At 37.6% G+C, this 12206-nt stretch overlaps 1 protein-coding gene across 1 annotated transcript; it reads left to right on the top strand.

Annotated features, from left to right (window-relative positions):
* The first annotated feature begins 6620 nt into the window (after nucleotides 1–6620).
* LOC124138192 lies at nucleotides 6621–11417 on the top strand. Its single transcript, XM_046504731.2, has 2 exons — nucleotides 6621–8756; nucleotides 10322–11417. Exons 1-2 carry the CDS (start codon nucleotides 7032–7034, stop codon nucleotides 10541–10543), a joined length of 1947 nt encoding a protein of 648 aa, XP_046360687.1. The 5' UTR covers nucleotides 6621–7031; the 3' UTR covers nucleotides 10544–11417.
* Nucleotides 11418–12206: the final 789 nt, after the last annotated feature.

Raw genomic sequence — 12206 nt, 5'->3', positions numbered from 1 at the left:
ACTCACTGACTGACTCACTGACTCACTCACTCACTCACTCACTCACTCACTCACTCACTCACTCACTCACTCACTCACTCACCCACCCACCCACTCACTCACTCACTCACTCACTCAACTTAATGTGGGAGTAAAGCCTGAATGGATTCAGGTCTCAGACGTTCACCACTCCATTGAAACCCACGAGCACGGGTATAGTGCTGACAAACCTAGAAACATTATCGGGGCGCACCGGGATTCGAACCCACGATCATAGTCTTTTTCTGGTGTACCCAAAAGAAGGCAACTCAGCATAGCGAATTGGATTAAGTTACTTAGAATGATGCCTGATAGATACCCATATCAGTGTTACATGATGTTAAAGGTACTTGATGATAACAGTAAAAATAATTGGGTTTCAGATGTGAGTAATCTATTATTTGTTCGTGGCTTTTCATATGTATGGACTTCCCAAGATGTGGGAGATCCACAGTTATTTTAATATTCATTTAAGCAAAGACTAAAGGATATATTTTGTCAACAGTGGCACCAAAGTATTTCAGAATCACTTTATCTCAGCAATTACAGCAAAGTAAAATCATTGTTACAAACTGAAAGATATTTAACTTGTTTAAATGATAAAAATTTAAAAAGAGCTTATTGTAAACTTAGAATTTCATTACACAATTTTAATGTAAATGTATGTCGCAGGTCCAAAAACGGTGATATTGCGAGCTCTGTTTGTACAAACTGTTCATCAAGAGAAGTAGAGGATGAATACCGTGTCTTACTTATATGTGAAACGTATTCCCATTTAAGGTATATATTTCTCCCCATGTTGCAAGGTATTTTAAAGACCGCCAGTTAATGATAAATCTGCTAAACTCTGAAAATCCTGATATGATCCATGCTGTTTCTGTATTTCTAAAACATGTCTTTAAAATGAGGAATGTGTAACTAGATTTCAAATCTAATCATGTACATCACGTAACAAATGTTAATATCCAATCTGCATTGTACTAGGGGCCTTGATGCCTAAATTACTAAATAAACTGTCTGTCTGTTAGTCCAGCAAAAATATAACTCCATAATTGCAAGCTATAGTTCGGCAAGGGTGGAAACTGGACTTTTATAGCCTCGGGCAGATGCTGCTTTTACTATACATCTGACTTACTCTCAGTGCTTTGAGAAAATACCTAGTAGGTGAGTTAGATGTTACACCAGAAATGGGCTTCACACATTGTACACATGTGGGAAATCGAACCACGGCCTTCGGTATTACAAAGTGAACACTTTAACAACTAGGCTAACTCACCGCCCCGGGAAAATGCCGAATTTCACAGTGCTTCAACATACCTGTCAGACACAGGTATACTAAAACGGTTTGTTTGTTGGTTGGTTGGTTGGTTTGTTGTTAAACGCCGCACTCAGCAATATTCCAGCTATATGACGACAGTCTGTAAATAACAGATCAAGTGGTTCATATCATGAGCATCGATCCACACAATTAGGATCGATGACGTGCATCAACCAAGTCAGCGAGCCTGACCACCCGATCCCGTTAGTCGCCTTTTACGGCAAGCATGGGTTGCTGAAGACCTCTTCTACCCCGGATCTTCACGGGCCAAACGGTTTGTAACAGTCTTACCACTAATTTAGAAAACGCTTAATGACTTGACCTATGTGTAGATACGGGAAAATGTATGTCTAAGTGAACCCATCTTTTAGTTTCTGAGATAGAACTTTCACAAAGATCGTCATCACTGCAGGCAGAGACCATAAAATATTTTATGGTCTCTTCTGCAAGACAATTCCCTCATCAAATTTCAGCAACTCTCTTAATTTTATTCAGTTTACAAATTGGCAAATTGAACCAACCGAACCAACGTCAGAACTAACCAGCGTTTCGAAATCGGAGCTTATTTCCCGCTGATATGAGCTAGTAAGTCTGCTGTCGAAAAAAGCTCTGCACATGCGATTGCGGTGCCGTAACATACGAAAACCCACTAGGACCATGTTGGTATTTTTTTTTTTCTCTTTTAAAACTCGAAATTACGAGAATATTCGTAATTACGACTTTTCAAAACTCGTAATAACGAGAATAAAGTCGTAATTACGAGAAAAATAGTTTATAATAAGATTCTATTTATTGCTTTGTCATTATATCAGTGATTTTCATCATCATTGTGCCTACAATTGCGGAAGATACAGTTGGTGACTTTTGGGATTTTATGGAGGGAGCGCATGAACGGGGCTTAAAAGATAATTGCCCCTTTAGAATACGTAACCATATTCATAGGTCAACTTTGACGCAACCCCTCTCTCTCCCTTAAAGTAATGGTGAAACGGCTGAAGCGCCAAGCACATTTTTAATCACTGACATACTTACAAGTTTATATCAATACAAAGGGGGTTTGCTGAATATCACAGAGAGTTCAGATTGTATGTTTCATGCTGTAGTTATAGTTTCGTCATTTTGGGTCACATTTTCAAAGATGTTTTTATATACTATAGTATTTATATTATAGAAAACTTAAACCTTTAAACTTTAAACCAAAACTTGATTCCAATTACACTACAATTTACACTATCACTAGATGTATAGAAAGATTAATTTTTATATTTCTTTGTGTATAATTTAACTATTCATGACAAATCAAACCACGAACTTGTTCCTCTGGAAAGATATCACTATTAACATACATTTTATAATTTCCACATTACTTTGTAACGTACCTACTACAATTAGTATCTATTTGTGTGAATGGGAGCTCCGAATACATAACCAGGGAAATGTATTTTTCGTTAAATTATTTAATACATCAATACAATAATGAGTGATAACAGAAGAATTTCAACACCATGAATTAATAAAGTATCATATATATACATCCATAGTTTGTAGTAAACAGAGATAGGTATGGCAATTTTAAACCCATACGATGGGCAAACGAAAATAGAACTGTTTCGGGTGCAGTGACTCAACACGTTACAACTGGAAGTGGAAGAATCATCCTTTTATACTGCCTTTTATAAGCAATTTTTTTCGACATTTTTCTCGTAATTACAACTTTTAAAGGAGAAAAAATACCAATATGGTCCTAATGTACGAAAGCCCATAAGGACTGTATTGGTATAATTTTTTTTCTCTTTTAAAAGTCGTAATTACGAGAAAACATTCGTAGTTACGACTTTCCAAAACTCGAAATTACGAGAATATAGTCGTAATTACGACTTTTCACAACTCGTAATAAAACCAGAATAAAGTCGTAATTATGAGAGAAAAAGTCGTAATTACGAGAAAAAATAGTTTATAATAAGATTCTACTAATTGCTTTGTCATTATATCACGGTGATTTTCATCATCATTGCAAAAGTGGTAATTACGACTTTTTCTCTCGTAATTATGCGTTATAAAGTCATAATTACGACTTAATTCTCGTAATTACGAGTTTTGAAAATTCGTAATTACGACTTTTAAAAGAGAAAAAACAAAATACCAATATGATCCTAACGGGCTTTCGTAATAAGATGATGGGCGGTGGGGTACCCTAGCGGTAAAATCGTTCGCTGTATATACATGTACCGTTACACGTATGCATTATGAAATCAATAGCGGTGCTGCTTTTACTCTACGCACGCAGTGCTTTTGTTGTTTACTTGATAAAGAGAGCATTACAGGTCACCCTCCTGCCTAATGCGATCCTGCATGTATGCTTGTTATCTTGGCCTGGCTACGCACCTCGGAGCACGTCCGCCACCCACAACGCTCTGCGCCTAACCATGGGGGTCATATACGTGTCTGTTCAAGACTAGCCTCCTGTCTACCTGGCCTTGTCCACGGCTGTACTTAATGATAAATCCATGGAATTATTGTAATTCTATCAATATGCTATGCAAGTCTAAATAAGCGGAAATTGCAGGTTAAATGACTGGTGTTAGGGAATTCGTGTGTGTGCGTGTGATATTTTTTATTTTCCTGTGAATAAAACATGTTAACTCTTCTCTTAACCAGAAACGGTTAACATTTTCACACACGTGGCTGTGCGAATAATAATAACTATGAAATTTGTCAGGTCACTTGATTAAGTTAACAAGAAAAGCAAACTCACTCTCCTACCCAGAGTTCCATGCGACCAGCCTAAGTGAAATGCTAAGTCATCACTGCGCGGGAGTGTGAAAAAAACTGCCCTATATATATTGAAACCAGAGTGTTCCAAAGGAAACTTGAAAGTAGTTCCGGCATTAAGTGTTATTTTTCTCTTGATTTTTTGTGTTTTTTTCAGATAAATATAACATTACATCACTAAATACATCGAAATTGGTATATTATTTGATGCCTCTTTTGTCTTTATGACCGAATAGTGCACGAAATACCCGGATGTCGATTAAGACGGGGTAACACGTGCATACTGTAGGGGAATGCGGCCACACGTTTTTATTTCCGGTTTATTGCATCTTCCCAAGGCAAGGGAGTTAACTGACTACAGGGGGGGCACGGGTGGCCCAGTCGTCTAAGGCGCCGCGATTCGCTGTGCAGAGTTGCGTCCCTTGGGCAGGCCAGAAACCTATGATAGTGGGTTCGAATCCTGGTTCGCCACGATTATGTTTCTAGGTTTGTCAGCACCATACCTAGCTCGTGGGTTTCATCGAAGCGGTAAATGTGTGATACCTGCAACTCTTCGGGCTTTCCTCCAACATTAACCTGACACGCCGTGATATGACTGGAATACTGTTAAAAGCGACGTTAAACCCAACTCACTCACTCATTATTCAGAACTTCGGATTCCCCTCTCTCTCTAACAATGGAGTCTAGACCAGACTAACGACATGAAAATATTGGAAACAAAACTTGCACCCCACCCCTTCATAAAATGGACTTGTCCGACATTGCCGAGATCGGATTGTATTCAAGGAGTCAGCATTTTTTTAATACGTGTAAATATATTTAAAGCTTGTAAATTTCATTATCAAGAGGCTGTAAATAATGATGACATCTCACATACGAAACTGTTTATTGTACATGTTTATCGGCGTGCCCCTTTTAGTTTATTCTCCCTGAAGCGTTTTATTGTACGCTGAAAAACCCTCTCGTCTAAGAATATTAGCTTCCATGGTGATGCGGTCGTCAAACCAGCTGTTTCAATCAGAGGGGGTTTATTGTGATTTAATAGCCTCTGATTGACCAATCAGAATCGAGTAAATTCCAAATTCATGGTAGAATTCTTAATTATAACCTACAGCGTTGGAAATAACCGAGTTAATTAAAATCGTATGTGCACTATGGCAAATATCACTTCACATGATTACGTACGTCATCCTGCATTCATCGTTGATGTCATTTGATTCTTATCGGAATGACGTCACACTAGAAATGACGTCATAAAAGAAGATTGTTGACGTCATTCGACTATTGTGGTTTTCGTCAATCTGCCAACAGGGGGCGATGGCATAACCAGATTTGTTTCCGGGATTGACGGAAATAGCCGAACGTGAGACTGATCAACTTACTTACGTAAAAATTGCCCTGTCAGAACTGTACAAATATCCTGTTTCTTTTTCGTTAGTTCGTAATGTAATAAAACAATTTAAAAATATTACAGCTTACATGTCTACTTTCAATTAAGCAGATACTATATTTAAAAACTGCAATCATTACATAAACAATATATCATGAGTCTGAAAATGAGTCCAAATGTTTGATGACATGTGTCTCAGTAATACGTATGAAATAAAACTCATGGATTGTTTTTTTTATGGTCCTAAGATACCGTAGTTTTAAAATATATTAAGAAATCAAAATGTAATTGTCACCCATTAGGTCCCTTAGCTCATGGTTGGCCACATATGTGTTTGTGTTTTAATAAGAATGTAAAAACACTCATTCTAGATTTTCATGTTTGTATATGTATTTTGTGTCTGTCAATACCTGACTAATAAATTACGTAGATTTCGTCACACTACTGCGTAGAAGGCAACGGCCGAGATGTCACGAACCACGTCGCTTGCTTGTTAAAAGTTAAAAATAGATTTTTTTCTCTCGATCGACTAGCCTCACTTATTTCCCACGTTTTGGTTTAACGAATACAAACTTAGGAATTCATAAACATCACTGTAAAAAAAAACACTCAAAATAAAAATTAAATTTTAAAAGTTAAATTTAGAATTATATAACTGCCCATATATGTTATCATTTATCGTGAATCAACTGGTCTTAACGAGAAATTTCCCTAATGACCTTTGACAGATCTAAATATAGACGTATTTTCTAAATCTGTTTTACCACACTGAAATAATTTTGTGAGTTGTAATAAACCTTTTATTTTAATTGTAGGATGTTGTTTGAATGTTTTCTTAACTATTTCCATTTAACGAACTTGTAAGTATCGTCCTCAATGATTACCGACATTGCGACGAAAATCTGATGCAATTTTGCCGACAACCTTGACCTTGCAGGTGGTTGCGGAAGTAGCAAATATCCCTACGCTGTTTAGGTAACTTTCAGATGACGATGTCTTATATGCAACGTAACTGACAAATTTTCTTCAAAAGGCGTTATTGAGATATTTTCATGTATCATACCTTCACAAAATATCATCTGAATACATAGCCACGACATATATAACGAACTATGTTACTTCCGCGCATCACGATTGCGGTGATCAACCTATCGGTATATGAGTAAGCAGCTGAAATCATGTGTTCATTCAATAACTCTAACGAAAAGTCAAGAATTTAATGTATACAGCTCTGAGAAAATAATGGATCTGAGAAGAAAATATACAGAGGAAGAAGTCAAATCATTTAACAAAGTTGAATCCACGACAGAAGAAGAGAAAACACACGGTTACCAGTCGAAGCCACCAAATCTCAATCATCGATTTCGTGTTTGGACGGACAATATGTGTAACCAGGATATGATGGGTTCTCATGGATATTCTAGTGTGTCTGTTAATGACAATATGTTTGTGTATCCCGTCGCTTTTTATTTGATTACTCTCGCACCAGAATGGCAGGCTAAGAACTGAATAAGTCGTAGAAATCCTACTGCTATGCAGACATATGGTCGACAATGGCGGGGAAACAGTTCCGCTTGTGCGCCAGGGCACGTCTCATGGTCAAACGCGAAACCTTTGTTAAGGTTGGACAGTACCGGCGAGGTTTCATCAGTCGACCATACTTCCCAGAGAGATAAAGCGCAGTTAGCGTCTACACCGAGAAGCGATAGCAGTTTCAAGATGAAGAACTGGGTCACCAACAAAAGGTTTTTCAATGTCAACAATAGTCTGACAGGCGCCAACAACTTCGCAAATTCGAAGACAAATACTAATTTTGAGTGTACGCAGAACATGTTTGAATGTTTCACCGGGGATCTTTTATCTGAGAGGGCTGCCGACAAAATGAATCCAAAAACACCTCATCAGAAATTCCAGAAACCACAATGTGGTATTTCTGGATGGAACTACAATGGACAAGGACTCAGGGGTGTAAATACTGCGGCCTTTGCTGTGTTTCCATGTCATCAGTTTAGCAACTCCTTCAATGCTGGATACTATCCATTCCATGGTCAAGGCAATATGGGCGTGTTCAACGTGTGTCAGTTTGTCAATGGGTTTTCATCCCAAGTTGACCAAATTGAAGATCGTTTTTGGAACCAGAGGCAGCGAAAGCAGGAAAGATGTCACAGAGGCCATTCCCCCAAACATCAAAAACGGGAACATTCAAAGATTGACAGTACGACTAGTCTTTCAGAAGATGTGGTATCGCCAAGCTCATCGATTGAAATGAAGCATGGAAAAACTCAGTCTGAGGATATATCAAAACATTCCAATGATGCCATGAAGAAACACACACAACAAAGTGTTCCAAAATCAAAACAAGTAGATAGCAGAAACATGGATATTATTGACCAATGCAAGATTCAGGTAAAACCTGAAGATTGTGTATCATCTATATTAGATGACCATGATGAAGACAACAAAAACACTGGTGAAAAGACAGACTCGAGGGAGAATTCTGTGTCTGATAACAGTGTCAAAAGAGGAAAAGTGAGTGGTTTAGAAGTAGGTGCACAAGAATTAAGACAGCCTCTGGTTAGACCAGAAATTAACAAGAATGAGGAATCCTTGCCTTCCAAGGTAGATGATATGAATTCCAACAATGAGAAAGGCCGTGATAGTGCTGCAAAAGACTCAAATATTCATGTTCTTTTCATTCGAAAGAATCGAAAAAAAGGTCGCCCTTCATCCAGAAAACAGCGTAGGAGGAAGATTTTAAAAGCTAGATCTGCTAGTTCTTGCAATGGACCTGATACCCAATCTTGCAGTGAAACCTGTGTGGATGATTGTGAAGATGATCTCCCCCATAAACTGAGAGATGCTAGCAAGGATATGCAATCCAAACGATGTGCATCCGTGTCCTTCGTCCTTGGCCTTATGCCTAGTCCAGCATCACCCAAAGTGCCAAATGGCTCCAGCTCTGAGTATACATTTTGTTTTAATGATAATGACAGTGATAATGGAGACTGGGATGAAGAGGATGAGGATGAAATTGATTTTGGTCCTTTTCAGGGCACATTTTCACAATGTGATCTTTTAAATTTTCTCCCCAAGAGCAAGAAAACAGAACCTTCACCCATCAATTTTCAGGTCCACATTTCACCTCTTCAAAGTTGCGGTGATGGAGACAAGACTCTCGAGGATATCAATGCTTCATGGAACATTCATATTTCCCTCAAAGAGGGATCTCCAGAAAATCTAAAAAAATCTAAGAAAAAGGTATGCAAGTGTTTGGGTCATTAGATATCCGTTTTATTTGGTACATTGTAGCATTATTAAATGAGGTATAAAGGTTTTTAACATAATTACACCTAAGTTATATCTAAGATCTCATATTGGGTTTATGAATATTTAGGTGTAATTATTACTAATCAAATATTTGAAATTTGACAAGTATATCACTGATGATGCTGATACCAGCACCAATGATCGTGATGAAGAAAAATCACATCACATTCATGATTGCTGAATTTATTCAACTGCTGGTAAAAAAACTTCTAAAAGGATCCTAACTTTTGACAAAATAATGTGTTCTTCAATTGTCTGCCAATATATTGCACAGTGCTAGAAACTCATTTTTAGTTTATATGACGATAACATATAGCTAAACCCTTAAAAATGGCAAAATTCTTCTAGTCCTTTTATGATACCTTACAGTTTCGGCAAGGCAGAGTTAGAAATTAACACTAGCCCGCTAGCCTGAGGCTAGTACAAATTCCTTCAGGCTGGTACAAATTTCCCCATTGTTTTAACATTACTAAGTCTTTTATCTTTACCGGGGCTCACTTAGTGAAGCTTTTGAGTTTAGTTCTTACCCAGCAAGGACTATAGGACTAGTGCCAATTGCTACTGCATGTTTTGAAATACGTGTCTTAGATACTAGATAAATCCCTGAATGCTGATACCTCAGGCTTTGTGAAGTGAGAAAAGTATTTGTATGTGATACTGAAACATGATAGGGCCGGGAATCTATCAAAAACACTATGATGAGCAAAGAAAAAAGACCATAATATGTTATATTTTGCATCCTCACAATTCATTATTAACATGGTTAAGATTTTCAGGTTTTATGTTGTGTATCAATTCTTTCAAATTAATGTATGTTTTATTCTGGTCGCCCAGATGTTTAAGGGGTCATGTTGAGTGTAGAGTTAGACATGCAGGTAACCTATGATCAGGGGTCAACCTGATTATGTTTTTAATTTCTGCAGTATATCTCCACCATGCCTGTGATTTTGGGTTTGACATGACCTGTGAAGATGTGGGGTAGAATAGGTCTTCAGCAACCCATGCTTGCCCTAAAAGGCGACTATGCTTGTCGTAAGAGGTGACTAAGGGGATCGATGCTCATGATGTCAATCACTGGATTCTCTGGTCCAGACTTGATTATTTACAAACTGCCATCATATAGCCAGAATATTGCTGAGGGCAACGTTAAACAACATACAAACAAACATATCAAATTGACATGCTGAGATATAACTGAGCTACTGTTCAGGGCTGTGTTAGTTCTGCTTTCTACTGTACATGGTCGCCCCAATTATGATTCTATGTTTGTCAGCACCATACCCATGCTCGTGGGTTTCACCGAAGTGGTAAACCTGCATCACTTCGGGCTTTCCTCCCTCATTAAGCTGACACGCCGTGATATAACTGTAATAATGTTGAAAGCGACGCTAAACCCAACTCGCTACTGTACTTGGGAACAATGGGGAATCTTAATTTTGTTAAGTTGTCATGATCACAATAGGTGATGCTGATATATCATTATCTGTATCTTGCAGGTTCATTTCCCTGACGACAAGGACTTGAAAGTGGTTCACCCAATGATACACTGGTCGTATGCATACCAGGCAGCTCGCAAAGGACATTGGGAAAATTATGTACGGGACAGAGACCGCTTCAAGCGTAGAACACAGGATGTTGAGACTGTGGTAGTCCCAGTGTTGGACTCAAAACATAGGCAGTGTGTTTATGAAGAGCGATTCAAGACTGAAAAACACTAAACTGGTGTCGGTCACGTTGTGATTTTGAACTCTTGTCAACCTTCCTCTGTGATATTCATGGCAGCTCAATGATATGCAATTCACTCCTTGTGGTGCTGTTGTGTTAACTATTTGAAATGGGGCCATGCAATTTTCCTCCAGGTGTGTGTTAATGATTTATATGTCTCATTTCATGCTACAGTCAACAGCGTTGATGGGTTGTGGCCATTGGTCGTTCTGATAAGTCACCAGTGTTGATAATTGTCATCGCATTAATAGGATATTTAAGACCAGAGGGCTGTCGTAAAAAAATGTATCAAGATTCTATTTACTGAAACTATTGAATAACCATGCCAGAACATTTTTTAACATGGTTAATGTTAAGTATAATATTGATAATTATCAGTGATGATAATTGTTCTTACCCAAGTCGTGCAGAGCTCTTGGAAATTACATTTAATAATGTATTCAATTTTGCTATGATTTTTTAATTGAAATCGGTCAATATGTTGTGATATATTCCAATTTATACATGAAATGTGCATTGATCCTGAGATATTAACAGTGACTTCTGACAGCTCTACAACAGTATACTCTTAAGAGTTGAATACTTTGTGCGTTATCACCTCAACCTACAATCATATCTGTGGCATCACAAAGAATTGGTTATTTTAACCTGACAAGTACATTAAAAACACTGTTCAGACCATTTATTAATTAGATTAAAAGTCAAATATGTGATTACAATCAGGACATTCTTCCAGTCTTGTTTATTACCGTATTCGACGTAATAAGCGCCCAGGGCGCTCTCAAAATTAGAAATAGGGGGCTCTATTAGAATGTTATTTTGGTGGAAAAAAACAGCGTTGAAAGATAAATTTCGTGGTTTATGCTGACAGCCTGAAATGTTTATGTACGACAGATATATTTTCCAGAATTAAATGCCTATACAAGTGCGTATTATACGCGAATAAAAAAGTCTTGTGTACATTGATCAATCGGAAGGGGTGCTAATTGGTATTGTTCACTAGCCAATATCTTAACAAATGTTGCCGCTTATTAGAGCGGGGCGCTTATCAGTCGAATACCGTATGTGAAATAGTGTGATTAGTGCAAAATGTCTGTTTCACGTGCTAGCTGATGTGGTCGGACGAGAACCTTTGACAGTTGATGAGTTTTAAATCACGAGCTGATGATAAGTTCGTGATTGTTATGGATACTTTTACCAGACAGTTTTGTCTCACTACGGTGGTAAAGTCAGGCCCCGTATTTTATTTGTTATTCTGTTTTTCAAGACCAAAGTGCCAAGATTCAAAGGTTAAAATACCTGTCGGTTAACAGTTACACCTTGATTGGCTAAGCATGACTTCAAGACATACTTTTAACATGCCTCTTCACAAATGGACAAATTTTGTTTTCTTGGATAAAAGGGTTTGAGGTATGTGAAATGAAAGTACAGATAAGTAGTTAGAAAAGGCATATGTTAATTTATCTATGCTAATAGTTCACAATAATTGACATAAACTTTAGCATTATGCTATATTGTGTCAACATTTGTCGGTTATATATTACTCTAGAACATTTTAGACGGATACAACCATGATCAGCTGAAGCCAGTTTAATATTAATGTGTTCGCCTGAGCCAGTTTGCCTAATATTAACTTCATTGAATTTCAGACTGTTT

The sequence above is a fragment of the Haliotis rufescens genome, unplaced genomic scaffold (genome assembly GCF_023055435.1).
Source record: "Haliotis rufescens isolate VD_foot unplaced genomic scaffold, xgHalRufe1.0.p SCAF_6, whole genome shotgun sequence".
NCBI lineage: Eukaryota > Metazoa > Mollusca > Gastropoda > Lepetellida > Haliotidae > Haliotis > Haliotis rufescens.
This window is presented reverse-complemented; position numbering and strand designations above follow the sequence as displayed.